The 23,089-nt window shown below is 37.6% G+C and overlaps 1 protein-coding gene across 1 annotated transcript in view; it reads right to left on the bottom strand.

Moving 5' to 3' along the window:
* LOC307133627 (nuclear GTPase SLIP-GC-like) overlaps nucleotides 1–19,872 on the bottom strand; it is a 154,287-nt gene extending 134,415 nt beyond the window's left edge. The window contains exons 1-6 of the mRNA XM_079828757.1: nucleotides 19,751–19,872; nucleotides 17,297–17,329; nucleotides 17,130–17,192; nucleotides 16,677–16,987; nucleotides 16,337–16,552; nucleotides 16,047–16,241 (exon numbers count right to left, since the gene is read on the bottom strand). Coding sequence (XP_079684883.1) covers nucleotides 16,047–16,241; nucleotides 16,337–16,552; nucleotides 16,677–16,987; nucleotides 17,130–17,192; nucleotides 17,297–17,309 — 798 coding nt within the window. The 5' untranslated portion in view covers nucleotides 17,310–17,329; nucleotides 19,751–19,872. The remainder of the gene's footprint in view (nucleotides 1–16,046; nucleotides 16,242–16,336; nucleotides 16,553–16,676; nucleotides 16,988–17,129; nucleotides 17,193–17,296; nucleotides 17,330–19,750) is intronic.
* Nucleotides 19,873–23,089: the final 3,217 nt, after the last annotated feature.

The following is a 23,089-nucleotide window of genomic DNA, read 5'->3' on the forward strand; positions in this document are numbered from 1 at the left end:
TATCTTATTAGTATTAAGTATTTGAGATTTTTAAAACAGAAAATGTGTTAACTGTATACAACTTTAACCAAATCAACGTCGTTTCATAAGGAAAAGGTAAGCATAAGGTAAGCAAAACATCTGCGTAGATTTACATTAGTTTTGAATGGCGTGTCTGACGTTGGTCTTTGATGCCGTGAGTGGCCTAACGTTGATTCTATGCCAGTGCTATCTGGGTGTATCCCGAAAGGTTCAGCCTAAATGAATAAAGGTTCTAGAAAGCCCATGTAGAGCGGCCAGGATTTGCATCGGCCGGAGAGCACTCGCGATCAGATGCCGATGTCGCGGCGACATTTTCCCAATTAGCAAACGCTCTCTGAGCTACATCTTGCCGATGGAACTTTGTGCATCGGGTCGACATCGGCCCGACGTACCTGTGCTATCTGGGAAGCGTCTAATATGTGTTTAATAATAAGTGTTTATCGATTAGGGGTAGGTAAACAGACATGTGCTGAATGTTAGAGACGATAAAAGTGAGTGGGTCCAATATCATTGATCGTAAAAAGTGGGTGGGTCTTGTCCCACCCATTTACAATGGTTCCGACGCCCGTGCAGTCACGTAACATTAAAGAGCATTAAAATGCATTTATCGTTTGAATTTCGTGATAAAATGGACTGAATACTCAATATGTTCGTGTGGGAACTAGGATTGAAGTGTGTTCCGCGCTTTAAACAAGCCGACTGTTAACTGTTAAAGATTGCATTCATAACCGTTCGGTACCCGCGTGCACCGAACCGAGAGCCTTGTACCGAAACGGTTCAATACGAATACGTGTACCGTTACACCCCTATAACTATACTTCCAAAATCTTCCTTAAAGATTCCAAACAGAAACATTATTTTTCTTACCCCATTGGCAGATATTTTTGCTTGTTTTAAACAAAAACTCACTTCAATTAAATTTTATTTTCCAGAAAAATATCTAATGTCATTTAACTTCTCATAACATCGTGATTTAAGATTTTTTAGATATATTTAGACTATAAACAGGACAAAAATACTAAATGACAGCATTGTTTGCAGTGCACACAAGGCAAAAAGTAATATATACATTATATATATATATATATATATATATATATATATATATATATATATATATATATCTAGAGTGGTATTTAGTCTATAGACATATAAATACAAATGCACAAAACTGCAAGTTTAAGACAAAAAATAGTCTGCAATTTGGCCTTTATTACTCATTTAATACGTGTCTACATTACAAATTAAATAAAATTAGATATTAACCTACATTTCTGACAAATTACCATGGTTACAGGTGTTACCACAGTAAATCCATGATAAATTCGAAATGCGAATTGTTGTTTGAAAATGATTTTGAATCGGCTCAGCTGATTTGCACGTTAGTGTTGTTTATTAAAGCAGCACTAGGTAACTTTTGCTCTCGGGCTCCCCCTACAGTTGTGAAACAGTATTGTCCTCTACTACTGTCGTAAACGGTCACTCTACATCAGGGGATGCATCGCACGTGCATTTGTTGACATGACAACTATGATAGCCCTGAACACTGCAGGAGTTCACATGCAGGTGTTCTGCTTGCGTCGCGTGTGAAATGTCTTCATCCCAGGTACAGTGGCATATGTTTCAGCATGTCATATGAATATAATTTCATGGGTTTTATTTTTTTCAAACGCCAAATGATCGCGATGCTCACGTTTACAAGCCAGCGTCATTATAGTAGCCTAGTCTATTGGTTCCCGTTTTACAGAATCTATATGATACTTCAATTCAATGTTTGAGTGGTAGGTAATAACCATATATCGTCAATATTATAATATCAAGCTACCCTAGATGAATCTGCAAATTTGAAAAATCGATTTGCATTATAGCTTGAGGAAAGACAAATAAACCAATATCACAGACATGTTAGGTATCCTAAAATATGATTTTTTGAATGTATTACGTATTTACTTGCAAGAATGTAGCCCCTCCTCCTTCAGCTCACGCCAACGAGCAAACGCTGGCCCAATGTTGATCCTCGTCCTGCCTTTAATCCGATCACTTTCTCGTTTCCTCTTTTTGCTTTCCTCCGACAAAACCTTTGCTTTCTTATTTTTCTGTGCTGCTTCGGCCATGACTATAACATTCGGCAAACAAATAATAGTTTGGCTCGCACGTCCGAATTTAAGGAAGTGGGGGTGGTGGTGGAAGTGACGTATATGCCGTAAAGCAGTCGAATTTTGTAGTTCTTTTTTTTCGCGGGTTACTACCCGAAACCCGAAGTTTAAAAGTACGATTAAAAACGATACAGACTCTGTCAGGCTGAGGCAGACGTGTCATTCAACCTATTGTAAGTCGATGTATCATCACAAGAGGTTTGAAAATATATTATAAAGGTTGAAAAGTTACCTAGTGCTGCTTTAAATGAGGATATTTATTTCGTCTTTTTGAAAGGTATCTTTTCTTGGTTTTTTTTGTTCAGCCTTTTGTCAGTGCCTCAGCCTGTAGGTAGTTGCTTTATATAGACGTGTTTTGATTGCTAATCCACATCAGATGACAATTATTAGGTGAAACTTCAGAGGAAACGATTCCATATGGTTATATTTCAGCACTTCGCAAATGGACAGCGACTCTTATGTAGCACTAATGCTGGGTACACACCAAAAGATAATCGGGCTGATTTCGGGCCGATTTCCCCCCTTCCGACAATCCTAGCTATGTCCCGATTATCTTGATGGTTCTCAGGATTATTTTATCAGATTTTCCTGTGGTGTGAAGTGTGTTAAGAGTGTCCGAACCTGCTCGGAAGAACGTCGGAGCCGTCCCGATCACGAATCGTAAATATTGTTGAATATTTACGATCAGAAATCCTGATGTGTGGGGGGAACCCCGAGGACAAACGCGCGCACTCTCACGTGAAATGAAATAATATTCAATCCGAAGGCACGCTGAGAGATGAAATAGTCATGAACTGACCATAACTCCGACTATAAAAACAATTATTTAAAGTTTATTTAATAAGGCAATTTCAAAGAGAATAATATATATTTTCCAAGAGACACCTGAGGACAACAATTATTAAAAAAAAACATAGCAGTGTGATTTTTTTTTTTTTTTACCATTACTCACCTCTAGCTCACTCTGTAACATCAGTGTTTCCCACACATAGACTAACTAGTGGCGGTGCGCCACAGAATCAACCGGCCGCCACATATTGCTCGTTGTTATTCATTAACTTTTTAACGCTATGTTAAGCTAAAACACACAGCGTATCCGTAAATTCCCTTTCCATGCTCTCTCTCTCCATCTCTCTGTCACTCATGCGTCTCTCTCTCTTTCTCTCAACCCTGCTTTTGATATGAAACTTGAAAGTCTAAGCTTTTAAAATTGAATACGAAATTCAAAATAGGCCTATATATATATATATATATATATAGCGTTTTGGCGCTAATGTGGCATAAAAGTTAAAGCCAGAGACGAGGGAAAAAAGCTGCGCTGATACATTTGAATGCACAACAGCTTCATATCACTATACAGGTGTTTGCAGCAAGTTTTGGTAAACAGTACAGCGTAGTTTGCATTGATTATTACATCAACTACTTTTACAGTATCATTTTATTATGGAGAGTGATGATAAACGCAACATTGTTACATTAATATTAATGTTTTTCTTGTATTTAGCCCTCAGGTATTCCTAATTGGTCACACTCATACTCATTGGTGATCAAATGTGACTATACACCTTTTTACATTATTTTTCAGTTAAATAAATGTCCTATTTTAGTTTAATAATATTTATTGAATATTTTGAGGATATCTTTTGGTACTATAGGCCTACTATTTGTGCAATAATTATGGTCAATTAATGACCACTTAAAATATATATTTTTTTTATTATTTATATTACAATTAGTGTAGTAATTAAGGTTAAAATAGAGAATTCCAATGCAAAGAGGCAAATTAGAGTAATTACCCACCAGGTGGACGAATGGCTCTTTAATAGCTACATATACATGTATCTAGTCTGGTTGCTCAAAGTATTGCAGATCATAACTGCTTACTTATTTTTAGGTTTTGCATTTAAATACATATTTATGATCAAACACTAGATTTCATTAAATGTGACATTTTAAAACGTTAACAATTTACATCCTAATATTTTTTAATGATAGGCTACTTATATAAGCACACACAAGTGAATATTAATGAATGCAAGCAAATATAATTTACCCAAGAAAAGTTTAAAATAGTGCTAAAAAGGCACACTTTCCTTATATGTACAGTAGGCTATATGAATGGATATTGAATCAAGATCGAAATTGATATTTGTGCCAATCACCTGAAGGGTCAAGGGTCAAGCCAAACATCACTTGTCTCTTCATCAGACACATATCCTTCAAGAATGATTTTATGTTCAATATTAAAATAAGAATTAATGATAATCCAGTTATAACCATTTCCTACATTTGATAAATCAGTTCTCTATATTCAAGGAGTGATTTTGGATATTGTAGTGTTTTAGTTGCTGTGTGCTTTTGAATCCACATTATTTAGGTGCTGCTCTGAGTCTGTGTCAAGACGTGCTGACAGGCAAATGTCCTTGGTGTTTGTAATAACACTCCAGGGAGTGAAGAGTGCTCAGCGTGTGTTAACTGTATGTCTTACTAAAGTGACCCCTGGGGTCATCTATGTCACAGCTATGGGACTCTTTGGGGACTCAGAGAAATGTACCTCTTTGATATACTTTTCTTTCTTTATAGAATAGAATAAAGTCACTTCTGTACTAAATGTAGTATCAGCATGTTTTGGAGCAGTGCTTTGTTGATAGTTAGTTAAGATGTTCCGACCTTGATGGAAACTGCTATTCTGTGGAGCATTGTGTGTGCGTTTCATGATTCTGTGCAGATCCAGTATTGGAGATGGTCCTTTCGGCAGACGATTCTAGACTTGGAGGCGTCTTTTCTATGACCTCCGAGGTCACTGTGGACTAATTTGGGCCTGGGCGACATCGAGTCTACGAATTTTTAGTGATATATGCTCCTATCTGTCTACGTGTGGAAAGTTGCTTACGTTGCATGTTGTTAGAACATGGGCGTCGGAAGCAAAAAAAATGTGGGTGGGTCCTCAGACATGTTTTACTGGAGTAGATGCCAATTACATTAAGTACAAATATACCGCTTTACTTGTTAAACGTATAGGTCGGAAAGTCAAAATTACGTAAATCAATCGGCATTTCATTGACAGCGACAGTAGTGTAGGGGTAAGACGCACGGCATCTAGTTTTGACACAAATCGACCATCGGTTCGAGTCCGGCTTTCGCCGAAATCAATCTTCTCCGTTTTCCCATCACATATCAAATCGGAAAGGCATTTATTTTCAATACAAATTAAGAAAATATTAGAAAAGTGGAAATAAAGCGTCTAATATGTGTTTAATAATAAGTGTTTATCGATTAGGGTTAGGTAAACAGACATGTGCTGAATGTTAGAGACAATAAAAGTGAGTGGGTCCAATATCATTGATCGTAAAAAGTGGGTGGGTCTTGTCCCACCCACATACAATGGTTCCGACGCCCATGTGTTAGAACCAATCAGAATCATTCCACATGGCAGTAATGACATGGCTAGACCTTGAAAACAGTATAACTGTTCAGAAAATTGTATGTACGTTAGACGGAGGCGGGGAGACTGTAAGAGGGAGCGCGGCCTACGAACTCCTCTTGAGCTGGCTTCTGCTGATGAAACTGCAAACTATTCTTCAGTAAAATTTTCTTTAATTAATCTGACTCCTGACTCCTGGTCTTCATTTTTCACTACTGGTACTGGGTCCTAAGCTGTTACCCCAACAGTTTATGGTGGAGGATGCGGGCAATCATTCCTTGGTACACCTCTGGCAAACAAGTAGATAAGGTAGTATATTTTATTATTAGACTTGTCTGACTGGAAGAGACTGGGTTAGGGGAACGGGAGAGCTTTATTTCAATGGGAAATAGGGAATAACTATACTAAGGATTGTGTTTCGGCTATCTCTGAGTAAGTCGAGAGCTTTTTGAGAAACAGAAAGGGGTATAAGAAGTCGCTCCAGTAGGCCAATAAGTTTGGGGAACGGGGTGCAAGTAAGGCATGCTTAAAGGGGAGAGAGCTGATTAAGGGCTAAGGTGAAGACACCACTCCTAAAGGGGCATGCGGCACTGGACAAAGGGGACCAGTGCACCACCGTAAACCTTCTCCGTCTCTTCCAACTCAGACAGGGGGCCCCCGAATTTAGGACAATAGACAGTTAGGGATTAAGTTATTAGTTAAACAAAATAAAAATAGATTCAGGGTTGTTTGCCAGGGATGCATCAGGAACGATCTCGAGTAAAATGTAAGGTATGGCCCAAATTGGAATGGACCAGTAAGTGACTTTTTCGTATAAGTGTACTTTGCAGTTTCATCACGCAGAAGCCACAGCTGTGTTGGTTAAAGATCTTCGCCTCCATCTCTGCTGGTATAATTTCAGGTGAGTATGAACTTTGACTAAAATGATGGCTAAAAAGTTGAGTGACATGATCAGTCCAGATAAAGATTTTGAGACGAAAGACAGCAAACGCTGTAAGCAGCGCTGCTCTGAAGCCCTGACATCAAAGAAATTTGAAAGAATTATTAAGTAAATGGGGAGCAAAAGGTTTTAATTCTAATTGGAAAAGTTAATCAGAAACTTGACTGGCTAAAAGCTAAAAGACTGGAAAAATTTTAATTCCTAACTGTTTGTGAGATAAATTGGCAGAAATCACTGAAAATTATGTAGGATTTGGTCTGTGTAGTCTGAGTAAAAGGACTTGAAGTTGTTTTTGAAAAGAAAAAGGAAAAAGCAGATATAGTCACGGACACAGATTGAAAATAAGGAAATAAGTAATAAGTTCAATAAATTGAAGTCTTAAGGAATTAATTTTAAAAGGAAAGATCTATGATCATTTTAAAATAAATTATGGTTAAAAGAATAACGACATAACTATAAATTTTGAATAACGACGTAACTATAATTAGAGACATAGAGGGTTTAAATGATAAAAATGTTAAAATGACTCGTGAAAAATTCTGATAAAGTTTATTTGACTGGATGTTGGTAAAAAAACTGTAGGAGAATTGATGTTAAAAGCTAAAAACCCTAGAAGCTGATGTTTTGGTTTCAAAAGATAAGCTCCTGCTGAGCTGTAATAAAACAATTTGCTTATCTGAATCTGCCCCACCATGTCATTTCTGGTGCTGTGGCTAAAATTGGAAGAGTAACTCAGACTCAATTTAGATGTTTGAAGTTTAAATGTATTGTATGGGCAAAAGACAAATATAAAATTATGATTATTTGGAACCGTCAATTCTGGCAAAGGATACGAGTTAAAAGGAAAATGTCTGTTGCTTATTTGAAAACAATTAAAGCCAGGTCTTACGCTGAGCTAGTGTGAAGTCTGATGTTTATTGGAAAACAAATGTAATCTCTAGCCAAGTCTTATGCTGTGCTAGAGTGACAAGTAAGGAATAATTGACGACGGGCCGTTCAATTATTAGAATGATAATGCACACCCGAGGTGGTGATGCGGTCACGACGCGAAGCGGAGTGGCCGTTACACCTCGGGTGTGCATTATCATTCTAATAATTGAACGGCCCGGAGTCAATTATTCCGCTTATACTACAGTTACCACACCTCAAAACATCGATCCGATTATATATTTAAAGGGATTCGTCCGGTTTTTGTACTTAAATCGCTATTGTGAGTAGGACTATTTCTTCCGCGTCTCATCCAACAGCTCTTTTGCTAGTTCCGAAACGTCATTTTAAAGCTGTTAACGAAGGCTTGAGCCGTTGATAGCATTCTACTGCAGTTATTAATAAAGTTATTAGAGAGAGCGAGAGAGAGAGAGAGAGAGAGAGAGAGAGAGAGAGTGCTTGTGTGAATTAGGCTCCCTCTGTGCGTCTCTAAACAGCTGTTATTACCTCGCTAGTGAAAAAATGTCACGTGTAGCCTTTAAGTTGCTCCACTATATGGGCTAACTGATCAAATCGTCAGGGCAGCGCTGACACCGTTCTGTGCAAACTGTAGTGCGTGTGCGAGCATGTGTGATTTCAGTAATGAGACAGAAAAGCTTGCCTTTGATGTCCGCTTCCGTTTGTTGGTTTTCATCTGGACTGTCTAATACTGCTGCCGCCCAGTTGTTGAACGTTTTATATTCACCGTAAATATTAAGATTCACTTTAGGAAAATCGTCTGTCATATTGTTGTTTTTTAGTCCTGCAATTTCCGTTATTACAGTTAACTATGCAAAGTGATATGGAACTGTAATGCGGTCAAGAGAGCTGCCTGGAACTACGTTCGCTGTGCATCTCCCAGAAAATAATTGCACACCTCAGAACGTTCATCAGCCAATCAGATTCAAGCATTCAACGGCCCCGTAGTATAAGTTAAAAGAATGCATAGAAGTCTCTCTCTCTTTCGAAACCAGCTCATGGCTGATATCTGAGCCTGTGCCACAGATGATAGAAGATATTGATGAGTAAAAGCACATGGCATCACGTGAAAATAATAAGACATGTTTTAGAGAGAGAGAGAGAGAGAGAGAGAGAGAGAGAGAGAGAGAGAGAGAGAGAGAGAGAGAGAGAGAGAGAGAGAGAGAGAGAGAGAGAGAGAGAGAGAGAGAGAGAGAGAGAGACACTGCTTGTGGGAGCAGGGATGGTGCAATTTGTTATCGCCCTGCTAAAGCTGAAACAAAACAAAGAAATGATATCAGAACCAAAACAATCCAGCTGACTTTTGTAGAGACAAATTAATAATGAGCAGACATAAAAGCTGAGTTTAAATAATAATTTGAGTAAACACTAAAAGTAAAATTTGAGAATGAGCAATTCATGTTTAATGTGTGTGTGGGTGTGACTGCACTTTACGTTTTGTGTTGTATGTGTTCCTATAACTGTTCTGTCCTAATTGGGTGTCATTAACCTCTGGAATGAGTATTTGACCATTACAGATGGGTTAAGGTAAACGACAACCTTTAGGGAAACTGATAATTTTGAAGGAATCTGGTGAAAAGATGATCCAGAACACGGGACGAGCTTTAAATGGATTGTTATCCAGCTCTGTCTGTTATGACAACTTTTGTCATTTATGATGTTGATTTGGATTAGTTAAAGTGGAATGGTAAAGTTAAAGATTGCCGTCCATCATGGGTTAAAACCATTGTCTAAATTCAACTGAGGGCTTAAATTTAATAATGTCAATTGATTAAAAATGGTAGGCATAAATGTTATAGACTTGACGGCAGAGACAAAGTGACAAATTGGTTGAAGTCACTATCTAAATTATCCAGAGACCCCCTCAAAATTCTGAAAGGCCGGAGGGCGACCAAAGAGATAACTTCTAAAAATGAAAAGTTTTATTTTTACTTTATTTAAATTTTTTATGATATTTTGATTTATATAGAGAACCACAATATTTTAAAGAAGCAGGTGACTTTAAGTCTTTCTGTGTGACTGGGATTGAGATAAGAGGAATATAATATTTTGGTTTCTGCAGAGCAGTAGAGATAAGAAACAATAATGACGATATTGTGTGGCATCTGCAGATTGATAGAAGAATAATGAGAAATAGCCCAAAGATTAATGTTGTGAAATAGAATTTAGGAACACCCGTAAAGTTAAATAGAAAAACAGCTTTAAAGAAATTGATGATGACTTATAGTCCAAATTTAAAGTAATATGGGAAATTATGAAATCTGTAAGTTCTTTGTAAAGTTATGACACGTTTGGGTGTAAGTGGCAAGATAAGGCTAGTGAGGATTTGATGAAGTATCACTGCCAAGTGACATGAATTAAGAGGTTTAAGATTTTGGTCATTTGGAGCTTACACCTGAAGAGTTTTAATGGACAAGACATTGAGAATAAAAGAAAATTTAAAAAAAAGGGTACTTTAAAGAAAACCCTGATGAATGATTTTGAATGTTTTACTAATAACATGGTGATTAATAATTTGGTATTTAGTATGATTAAGCATAATGTCAACAAGATAAGATGAGTGAACAAGTTTATGTTTTAAGTGGTAAAAATGAGTCTGTTGGAAAAAGTACATTTTACAAAAGGGTTCTTGAGTAAAAATTAGGAGCAAGTTTATGTTTTAAGTGGAAATAATGAGATGGATAATATGAATGTTTTCTTTTATTTTCTATTCTTTTGAGGTGGTGCATGCTATATGAGACTGAATGCAATTGGATGGACTATTCTGTTGTTTATTTTTATTTATTTACTTTTTATTTTATTTTTTTATTTTTTTTATTTCAGGCCACTATTGAGTTTTATACCTGAAAAGGTCTGTTTTGAAATTAGGAACCAGCCTAAATTGGTAGACCATTAATACCCCCACATTGGCCTCAGTAGAAACTTAAAGGGTGGGTTCTAAAATCCACTGCCTCTCCAATATAATTGTATATATATCTTGATTAAAGACTTAGTCAATATTTATCTTTCTATATTATTATCATGAATTGAATGATCCTCCCTAGGTATGATTTTGTTTCTTCCTTTATATTTTCTAAAGTTTGTATTTGCTCTCTGAGTGGTGACTGAGGGTCCGTCCTAGGCGTGTGTGATGTCTGACGAGAACACTCGTATCAGGAAAACTGTGTGATCAGGAACTATAATTAACCTGTCTCCATGTTTTTACTAATTTGAAAGCAGACTTGGCGGCACGGGTGACTCTTGAATGCACTTTCCAAAAGGCTCCAAAAAAAAAGAGAGAAAAAATATGGAGGAGGGGGGTTTTATGTGAGGTGTGTATGAGAGGTGAGGCAGATGTCTGTGAGGCCAGCAGCATCACTGTGGGGAGGGGAAGCTGTGTTTCGGAGGGGCCAAGGTCAAGACTGGACACAGCAGCCCCTGCCCTAATATTGGCCCCTCTATACCGCTCACCAAATACAGCATAAATTTAGAGCCAGGAAACATTGGCATTCAAGGGTCAGTTGAGATCATTCTGGTCACTTTAACCTTGCAAATTTCAGTCATGTGTTCAGATTTTAGAGGCATCACACACCTCTAACTCGATGGGAATGCAGCAACAGAGATTGCTCATTTAGCCCGGCTTCCAGAGATTAAATATGGATTTGTCGTTCATTTTATTTAATTTAATTTTATATTTCCTTTTACTGAAACCCTCAAGAATTGTATGAATACTATTGTACTGTATTGTCTGTTCCCCTCTCAATGGCCCTCATTTATCAAAAGTGCGTACACCAATTTTCCAGCGTACACCTGGCGTACACCCAAAACCACGGTGACTTTGAGATTTATCAATATGGACGTTGGCGTACGGCTCAAATCCTACACCAGCTCAGGAGGTGGTGTATACGCACGTTTTGAGTTAGTGCGAAAATGCGCAGAAAAACAATTCCTAACACCACAAAACGCACTGACAAAGATATGCTATAGGCTATTATGACCCACTGTAAAAAAAAAACAACAACAACAAATAAAGCCCTATTCGCACGGGATAAGTATTATCTGGGGACCTCGTGTGATTTAGAAATTACTCCCCCACATCTGAATTTTGCGTGGCGCATTCGCACGGGATAAGCTGTGATTTTACTCGAATTTACTGACTATCTCCCGGATATGATGTTACTTGAAAATGTTTTTTCGTTATATAGCTATATGAAATTATAAACAGTCGTATCGATATCATTTTGATTGTTTTATAGACTAGTAATACAAATAATTTCGTTCAGTTAGAGAACAGACGCAATTAAAAACGTAACTGAGCAATATAATAACAATATACGACGGAAGATTCAGTTTCAAAGCTAATGTAAAAGTGCCCATTTAAGCGAGTTGTCATTGTACTGTTCTGTTTTTGTGTTTTTCATTAAGAATAATATTAAACACACCATTCAAGCAATTTACTCCCAAATTGTGCTCATTCTAAAGTGAAAGTGGTAGCCTATAATCCGCGCGACCGCACGGGAATTCATAACGGTGCACATATGCAGCCAGCGCCATTCTTCGTGAAAGATAAAGATAGAAATGCTCACAGGGCACAAAAACCTTGCAAAAATTATATACGATCCGCCTAATCCCGGCCAAATAGATGCCGATTCGCACGGGACTAATATTAGGCCTACTTTATTTGAGGTGTTGCTGGTTTATTGTTCGTGATCAGACTCGGACAAGTGGCCTATGGGCCAGGGCTCACAAAGCCAATCGCGGAAGCTTTGATCATGCTGATTTGTCTGACTCTGCAGTGAGGCTTGTGTGAGTGTGTGTGTGTGTGTGTGTGTTAGTGATGCACGGTTTGCGGTTATATCCACCGATCGGACGGGCCAAGTAATAAAATATAACTTGGTGGATGAGAAATAAATCATTGTGTTTGTTTGATAAAGAAATTTTTTCGAGCCCTGTGGGACGAATCATTCCGGTTGCCGTTTCCCCACACGCTTTCAAAACAATTGCTCACGTGTACTCACGGGGGAGCTGATCGCTCATTATAATATGCAAAGCTTATCCAATCATAGCAGTGGGCGTTTACTTCCAAGTCTAAAAACTATTAAAAAAATATATAAAAACTGAGCGTTCCAGGAGAGAGGCTCAAAACCAGGGTAATAAATACCCTATTGCTTAATCATTATGATGTTTTTGAATGTAAAAACCATGCAAACATCATAAGTTGACCTCAGACAACAGTATACATTTAAAAAAAAAAAGCCAGTTCATGACCCCTTTAATAAGAGCATGATGGCCAAGATGGCCGCTATGCCAGAGCCTCCAGTCGTCACGGACACTACGCCAGAGTCTCCAGTCTTCACGGATGCCTCACCAGAATCTTCAGCGGTCATGGATGCCATATCTGTGTTCCCGGTCGTCATGCCTCACAATGAACTTCCTTTCTGCCGTGATACGACCACGGAGGTCGCCCCTGAGTTCCCTGTCTGCCCTGATGCGACCATGGAGGTTGTCCTTGAATTCCCTGTCTTCCTTGATACGACCACAGAGGTCATCCCTGAATTCCCTGAAGTCTGTTTCTTTCGAAGTGCTTTAATGCCATATATGTCTCTCTTTCAAAATGATGAAAAAATACAAAACTGTTAATGGTGCTAGTGATATTTCTCTTAAAGCAAGTTCAGACATTATTGGGGTAAAATGCCACCAGAATTAATAAAATGCACCTAAAATTCAAGATATGGTGGCAAAAACTGCCCCAGTAGGAGTTATTTTTTTATATTTAAAACATATGATATTAAGCAATAATTCCAGAATATTAGCGTGATTGCAAATGTGATATTGATTTTATACAACAGTTCAGTAAGCATTACTAGTGTGATAAGAGTGTGATTTTTGCTCTATTTCTCCAACAACAATAGTTCCAAGTCAGAGCGTCTACGTTTTGTCACTAAACGAATCTGGGGTTTTGAACGAATCGGTTCAGTGATTCAGTGGCCAAGTCACTAGGCTTGTTCTAGATGCATCTGCATTATGCAGACCTATTGGCATATGACTCTCGCGGTACTTTGATGTAGAGGTCTACACGGAGCACCCGAAACCCGTGGACCCAGGACCCGAACCGTCTTGTTTAACCCTTGTGCATCCTTCAAATTCACTACTCTTTCATCACCCTCGTGGCTGAAAACAGCCACTAAATTAAACTGCTGTAAAAATGTATAAATCTATTTATCAATCTCAGTCCGGATCAAAACTACTAAATATTTTTTTAAAAATCAGGCATCTCGAACACTTGCTTCATTCCAGAATGAATCTGCCATTTTGAACGAATCAATTGAATCAATGATTCTATAACTCCATAACTCATTAAGACAGTGATTTGCCACCACCTACTGGTTTTAATTTCATAATTAAAAGTATAATTTGTTATTCTTCCCCATCTCATTTTTTCTATATTAAAATTCTATATTTAAATTAATCTCATAACATTAATTATGCAGTAATTGCAGTGTGAATGCATTCACCTCTAAGATTATACGTATACATTTACATGTATGCCCCTGGAAATCAAATCCCCCCTGGATTTAATATTGACCCTTAATGGGAAAGTTAATTTCTGTCCTGTTGGTGATATTCCATAAAAAAAAATATACAAGCAAAGTTAAATATATGACATTTACTATAACCAATATAATTAAAGCATCACACTTGTGAATTTATTTTCAACTGTTTTATCTTCAAAAATGTTTGTATAATTGTTATTATAATAATAATTCATAATGTTAATAATTTTATAAACTATAATAAACTATACAAAATTACATTATTATTGCAATCAATATTACGGTATAAATGTATAAATAAGAAAGTGAATCATTTCAGAGGGAATAATAAATAAGGTCGAGACCAATATAAACTCTATTTGTTTCTGTTTGGTATTGTAACTTGACTTGACTTAACCCTTAGCAGGACTTGACTTGTTTGAGGTAAGCCACTGACTTGATATGCTTGGTTTGTGTGCACTGTGATTTGAGATTTGATGGTAGGGATTTGAGATTTACTTGTGACTTGAACACGTGTGACTTGCTCCCATCCAGTGTTGACAGCATCAGTGATTATAATGGGGTATATTCACTTTTGACACAATGTGGTGCTCGCATCCGGTGGAGGCATGTGTCAGCTGTTATACGACTGAACGACAATGGGCGGAGCCTACATGGTGCAATGATGTATACTATACTATACTATACTAAGTCATATGCAAATGTATTTGCCCGTGTGATGTTAAAGATCCCGCAATATCAAAACAATAGTTTGATTTAATAAATCCTTTTTTTATAATGAGGAGGACATTAAACTTGCGATGTTTTAACCTCCAATATGTCAAGGCAAATTTGATTTCTCATGTCGTGACCCCCTTAAAGGGGGGGTGAAACACTCAGTTTCAGTCAATCTCATGTCAATCTTGAGTGCCTATAGAGTAATACTGCATCCTTCATATCTCTGAAAAGTCTTTAGTTTTATTATATTTATAAAAGAAAGATACGCTGTACCGAGTCTTTCCGGAAAAAAACGAGCGGCTGGGGGCGTATCGTGTGGCGCGCGCAGCGATTGCGTTGAGAGCTGAGAAAGCTGTGACATGCTTAAACGTGGAAAAAACGTTATCCTAAATAAACCATGGAGATCAATCGGATTTAGTCATACATATATGATCCAGAATCAGATCTAGAGGCTGAAATTGAACAGGAGAAGCAGCCACGACGACAACAGCAGGACGTCTCCATGGTATGTACTGTAAAACGTATAACTTATAAAGGTACCTGCTTATAGCGGCTTGTCATGCGCGAGTTTTACAACATTTGTGTGTGTTTACTCATGATTTATGAGGACATAATTTGATTTATGGACTATTGTTTGCGATTTAATGTTAGCAGTAGCAAGCGGAACGGTTTTGCAAGTCAGACTAGTGTGTGTTTACATAGAAAAACAATGGAATAGTAGCGCATTTGAATGAACGAGTCAATAGCTAACAACACAAGACATTTCAAGCAGTTTTACTCACCACCTGCTTCCAACCTTAATCACTCGAACCGCTCCATCTTTCAGCGTTAGACGAGCTACAAATCCGGAGTTGAACTGGGCCTTGTTTATAAAACGATCGTCGCCGAAATGCAAGGATCCCATTAACGCTGGGTTCTTTGGGAAGCTGTACAGGGTTGTCTTGGGTTTCCCGGACAACCAAAAACACACATCTTTGTTGACATTGTTGCGCCCTACCGGGAGAAGAGCCCGTACGGCCCGTACAAGGACTTTCCGCCCCATCTGACGTCACATATACCCATACTCGGAAAAAACTTTCCGAAACTTATGAGAAACCGGAAGGAGTATTTTTGCCACAGAAATACTCCATCAAACGTCCAACATTTTTTTTGAAACTTTGCCCATGTTTATCATGGGAATCCAAGTCTTTAACAGTGTAAAAATCTCAGTATGCATGAAACAGCATTTCACCCCCCCCTTTAACTTTCCGCAATACTGTAAGTATACTTAGTAAACGGTTAACTGGAAAAGAGTGCAGTAATATACGTACAGATTTCCACTTGTCATCTCTTAACTTGTTGCAGTCTCCAGATCCAGGAATATCAACAAACACAATGTGTTCCAGGAGTTCATGACAATCTGGAACCTTATAGGTCACACTCTTCACAAGCGGCCAGTACCAGCCACCAGAACTGGCCTCACTGTGCAGAATGTAAGATGCAACATCATTGGTAAATTCTGAGACCTGTTGAGAAAATAATTATTGTTGTATATTCAATTACAAATTAATTGTAATGTTATGAACCATCAGGCATTAACATAATTAGTCTACTAACTTACATCATTGTTTGAGATTGTTTTCTTATTGGTAGACAAAAAGGTTTCAATCTCAGTAAATTTGTCATCTTTCTTGAGCTCTTCTAATGTCTTCTTATCTGCATCAGCTCCATACAGCGCAGTGATCTTTTCTACAGCAATTTCAAACAAGTCACCATTCCTGTCCTCACTTTCATCCGATAAAACTCTGAAAAGATCTTTAAACTCTTTCTCCCACTCCTGCAGAAGTACAATATAGGATTTATTTCCTTCCAGTCTGATTGATAAATATTTACATATTTAAAAATAATGATTTGCTTTAAAATGCTTTAAAAACATAGTAAAATGAATACAAATGAGGAACCTCTTTAGAGAAGAGTTCAATCTCTGCTATGTAGTTGGAGTCAGTCAGATTGGCTTCCACCTGAGTAACAACGGCTGTACAGGCACCAAAACAACCAGATGGCAGTAGATCATTTTTCCCCAGGATTGCACTTAATAGGGAGCTCTTCCCTTCTCCTGATTTTCCAAAAATCCCAATAGTTGCCTTTTTCCTGCTGACATTATTAATTTGATCTATCTTTGAAATTATGTCTCTGTGCATAATGATTGTGTGGACTAAATTGTCAGTGACTCTTTTCATGATTTGCTTTGCCTTCAGCATGATATCCATATCTGCACAATGAAGACGACAATCACAATGGGGATTATTTAAAGCACACATTAAATAAAGAAAATGTGTGCAGACCTTCTAGGCAACCACATGATTAGTTACTAGTCGTTCCAGATTAAGTTGACAGATTCAGATTTTACTTGCCTGTTGTCAGAGGTGACTCTTTGCTCGAGTCAGACGGTTTGTGAACACGCTTTCTTTTAGTACCTATAGAGAATTAATTCCACTCATTATATATTTCCTCAATCAATCACTGATTGTAAAGCAAACACATAAATCTTTTTGTCTTGTTTTTTGAGAAACGTTTATACCTCTTCTAGCCATTGTGAGATTGATGGAAATTCCTGGAGAGGAAAAAAAAAACATACACTCGGATCAAACACATGCTCTAAATGAGTTTTTGACCAAATGTATATACCACACCACATGCTACTTTTTATATCATAAATAGAACATTATTTAGCCTAAATGTATTAGGTGTGTTGCAGGTATGTTGCAGGTAAATTGCAGGTGTGCACTAATCAGGCCAGGCATGTGGGATGATGGGAAATGAAGTCCAGGAGAGAGAGTTGGTTACTGTGGTGAGAGCGACCTCTGATGGCCGACGGTGGACTCTTCACCAGCGGTCGTGACATATTCATAGATTTTATCCAGTTATACTGCAGGTATATACTGGGGGTGTTGGGTGGCTGGGGGTGTCAGGGGGTTCAACGGTTCAACCAAACCTTTATTAAATATGTTAATAAGTTATGTTTATTGTCCCCCCCAACTGTTAGATGAAATTTACGCCCCTGACTGCAGGGATTCTTTATTCAACTTACAGCTAAAAGGGAGACCTGTGATGACTAAAACGTTTCGCCTCAACATTGTTTCATTATCAAACTTGATAAAACATTTTTAGTGTACATTTATTTATTAAATATTATTATTAGCCAGCGGCCATTTACACTAAGTGAAAATAGTGTTATATTCTATTTGCACCATGTAAAAGGAGCAGTTCTTATGTGTAAATAGTAATTACATCCTATTTATACGGTCCCACTTTCTATTAGGTGGCCTTAACTACTATGTACTTACATCAAAAAATAAATACAATGTACTTATTGTGTTCATTCTGTATTGCAAAACACTTTTGCTGATATTGAGGTGGGATACGGAAAAGTTAGGGATGATCAGTGGAAACAAGAAGCACCTGAGCTCAATTTTGAGTGTCATGGCAAAGGCTGTGAATACTTTTGTACATGTGATTTTTCATTTTGAATAAATTTGCAAAGATTTCAAACAAACTTCTTTCACGTTGTCATTATGGGATATTGTTTGTAGAATTTTGAGGAAAATAATGAATTTAATCCATTTTGGAGGGTGTAACATAACAAAAGGTGACAAAAGTTAAGTGCTGTGAATACTTTCCAGATTTCTCAGGATAATGCCTGTGGAACAAGACACTGCTGTCGATTAAGCTATCAAGTTGAGCTCTGAGCTCTGACTCTAATGCCTGGTTTAAGCCAGGATTAGACCTTAGTTCTATTTGAACAATTATTTTTAAGATATGTCAGCGCAAGTTGCTTTTAGATAAAACAGCTCAAACATGCATTTTAGTCTGGGGCTAGGCTTAAACCTTGTCTGTGAAACAGAGGGTAAGAGTACTTATGTTAGATCTGCCTGCACAGACTCAGCTTTTGGGTGTGGACTTCTTAATAAAACATTCCGATATCAAATGAAACACTGTGTGCCATGCAAGGAAAATATATTTTAAAAAAGTTTCATTTGACTTCATATTGTGCTAAATGTATTATTGTTATCTTTATTTATACTGAGCTTTATTCCGTCAAAATGCAATACAGATTTCAGGGGAAATGAAAGTAATAAGCACATGAAGTGAAAGCAAAATGGCACAACGTTCTATTTGCCCTGGAGTGCAAATAGAGATTAACATCTAATGACTAGGATTCAAAGACCAAGGTAAAGGTAAAGGATTCAGGTCTGTTAGATAAATGAACTGAGATGAAATGTATTGAGACACGTATTATCTACGTGCATCTACAGATTTGCCTTTTATTTTAGTGTGTAGAAATAAGAGAGAACTGATAAAGGGTTGAACCTGAAAACAATTTGTACACTTAGAACTATCTTTGTGGCCTCTGAACAATAAATTCTTGTTAGCTTGTTGGCCTATTTTTCATGTGCGGATCTTCTTTCATCATTTTTTATCAATGTGTAGAAATAATACATTTAATTTAAGCTTGATTGCATGTTATCGGTACATGTTCACATTTTTTGAGTTACTTCATCAAACTTCAGGAGCCATGTGAGCTGCATCACCCCTCTGGGTGTTTTCGACCTCACACATTTCACTCTATCAAGATCACTCAACTTGCAGTGATACCCCGTCTTGTCAAATACATATAATAGGCTATATCATCTCAGGGTTAACTTATTCTGGTCACTATTTTACCTCCCTAGGCCTACGGTCCGGATAATAAACATGCCTACCCGGGTGGGGTGAGTTATTCTCACATTCAGTGCACCACATCTGTGCCTGCTGTATGCACCCTCATGGCCCACTCTATGGTGACTGGTTGGCATACACTGGTACCCCCTAATGGATTCTTACTCGACAGCAATGATCATACCAGCACAATATCATGTGGGTCTTTCTCATTTTATTATTTATTGCAGAGGAAAAAGCTAAATACACCACTTTATATCAGAATGTAATCTGGTAAATCTGTGGATCAGATTGTACAATCATAGATAAATCTTACCCTATCCTTCGTCTGTGTCTCTATGAAACTTCAAGTGTATCTTAAGGCTTGGATCTGAAGCACTGCTTTCCTCTTCCTGCTGCTCGTCGAGATGTCTGCGTGCTCTTCTCTAAGATTAAAGGAAGTGGGGGCTATAAAACGCTTCCTCTTATGCAGTCAGTTTTATACTACCTACATCAATGCATTTCCTGTTTCCTGTATCAATGTACTTGCTATTTTCAAAGGTACTGCAATGGTATACACATTTTTCTCCTTTTACATTGTACATTTTATCCGATTTTTGACTATCTTTCTAGGCATCTCATTCCTAACTCTCTACAGAAATTAGTGATTTACACCAATAATGTGATGCGGCCAATTATCCCTGCTTGTGGAGTAAAGGAAGACTATGGCAAAATATATTATGATAATATAAATCCAGCTCAGGATATATTAGACAGCAAGTGAGCATTTTGTCCTCAAAGTTGATGTGTTAAAAGCAGGAAAAATGTGCAAGCGTAAGGATTTGAGCAAGTTTGACAAGGGCCAAATTGGATTGACGACTGGGTCAGAGCGTCTCCAAAACTGCAGCTCTTGTGGGGTGTTCCCGGTCTGCAGTGGTCAGTGTCTGAAAGCCTATTTGTTCAGCTCTGAGGTTTTCTAAGTGCGTTTGAACGCTCCATCACGTGAACTGCGCCTGGACAGGAAATACAGCGCGCTGCTCAGACGGTTTGTGTTCAGGGATGATGAGAGAAGATTCAGAGACCCTTTTCTTTAATTAGTGTGCGTTCTATGAAAAGCAAGTAAGTTCCTACTACTGTTGCATGTTTGTACTGCGTTGTGATGAATATTGTGAAATGTATGTATGTTCACGCGAACTAGTTTTATTTGTTGAACTGCGTGACTAATGCTGCCTTCACGTGCTATCGGAATTATCGTAAATACGAGTTTCCTAGGTAAAAATTGCACATGAACGCCCTCTGATGTCGTGTTTACCACTGGGAAGTTCGGAAATAATTTTGATACCCCAACTCCCGAGATGGGCGTGTCATAAGCTTTAAACATGGTGGCGGGGAGAACTACTGCTGTGGCAGGTGTGGTTTTATTGTTTGTTTTTTTAGGTCGTCTTGTCTTGACATTAATGTAGTACATATTTACATGTAAGAATAATCATATGAAGCGTGTTGTATGTTTGGTACTCAGCGAAAATAGCCTGCATTTGACTGAAATTACAGAATCAGCAGAAAGCGGACTATGTGGAATGTTTATATGGTTGTCGGTGCATGGGAGACTACATATGATGTTGGTTTTAATAAGATTTTCCCAATAAATAGGCAAGAATAACCATGATTCCTGTTCACTCCGACAACAAAGCACTTGAATGCAACAAGCTCGTAATCACGACTTCTAAAGTGGGAATTAGGAAATTTCCGATAGCACGTGAAGGCAGCATAATTAGTGTAGTCATGATGTCAGATCGTGTTGTTGATCGCGCAACATGTTTGCTGTATGCAATAATTAGCCCTCTATATGTCGATTTAGACCTTATTCATGTTAGTTATTTAGAAATATGCTTCTGTGTTCGAGTACAGTGCATTTACTGTTTATTTTGTGCTACCTGCATCGAGTGTTATAGTGATACAGTGTCAGTCTGCATAGCCACTTAAAGGTGCAGCAGTACAGATATTAAAGGGCATATAGTGACATAGATTTGTTGCACTGTATTAACGTAAATTATTAGTTTATGTACTGTACTGTTGTGAGTGATGACAATGAGCATAGTATAGTATTCCTTTATTTGTTTATTAATCAGTTATTATTACCATTGCATTATTTCTTTTTCTTTCTCCCTGTTTAGACCACATACACTTGACCTTGTATATGGCATCCTGATCTTGAAATAAAGCTGATAAAGGATTCTCTGGCCGGAATCTTTCTGTAGTGCTCCCATCCTAAAACGAACCCCTATTCCATACTTTACAGTCAGTATCTATCAAAAATCGTTCAACTGGCCATAAAATAAGTGACTCTTTCAAAATTCCCAATAAATTAATTAAAAATTTTCTTTTGAGCTAAACTGACCTGTTTCCCTTAAATATCTTACAAATGCAAGTGTGTTAATCAGGAAACACAAGTCTTTGCCGATTGTTTGTCTTCCCTTTCCCTTGCCTTTAGGCTGAAGCAAAAAAAAAAAACATACACTTATATTGTTGGCATAAGTATTACTTTTATGCTTTTATGCTCTATTACTTTTAACTACTGTAGCACAAAACCCTTTAACATATAGTTAAGTCGAATGATGCAATATCCTTCTTAAAAAGCTACAGATTATCTTAAGGGATGTTGTTTGCCCAGACAATTGAAAGCAGTTAATGCAAAATATGCATAAATTGACATTAGTTTGTGACCACAATAAATATTGGTGGTATTCAGGGGCCTCTCGACATAATAGTAAGATGTCCCTACAGTTTTGCCTAAATATTTGCCAATAAAACATTAGAACAAAACAGTTAAACCCTTGTACATTTTTAGCATAACTCTTACTCAGTGGTGGAAATGGCCGAAATTCACTAGGGTATATAACACTATATATTCACTAAGGTGAATTTAAAACCATATAAATGTCTGGGGGTCATTTGGAACATTTCAAACTTGTGTGGGAAAAGGTTACACAAACGAGGCTTTGTTACAGTAATATTATTTCTACATTATTTTCTGAATTCTACAGTTTGTCTTGGGTTAGTTTAATAATATAGCCTACGCATCATTGATAACCCCTTGTTATAAATAAAAAAAGGGGAAATGATAAGTAATGGTAATTCTCTCTGGCCTGATTAGCTAAGCCCGCTAAAAACACAAAAAGTACCGCCCCAATATGTAATGTAACTTTTTTTAAACAAACGTTATATCACAAGCTTTCTTTCGGACTCAGTCAGCCCATTCTTGTTCATGGAGAAGTAACGGAGAAGAAAAGCAGCAACAGAAAGCAGCAGCAGCAAATATTTGCAATGGTAAGTAGGCCTATGTGTTGGTTTGAACTCTTTATCAAGCATTTGTGGTTACTTAAACATATTCTTACAAACCGCATGGCTCAATCAGTAAGAACATATTCTCTAAGTCTTAATAATTCACAAGATTTAACAAGTTGTCAAATACCTGTCAAGTATCCCGTTTTGGCCGGGAAAGTCCCGTATTTTACCCTTCTTTCCCGCCGTCCTCCCGTATTAGTATTTTCCTGTAAATCTCCCGTATTTTAACCTGCGTTATTAAAAAGCAATAATACCGGAGTAAAAAAACAAAAACATTTCCGATCTGAGCTCTGTAACTAGCCTCGCGATAACTGCCATCTGCAGTAGCCTA

Source organism: Gobio gobio, assembly GCF_949357685.1.
Source record: "Gobio gobio genome assembly, chromosome: 11".
NCBI lineage: Eukaryota > Metazoa > Chordata > Actinopteri > Cypriniformes > Gobionidae > Gobio > Gobio gobio.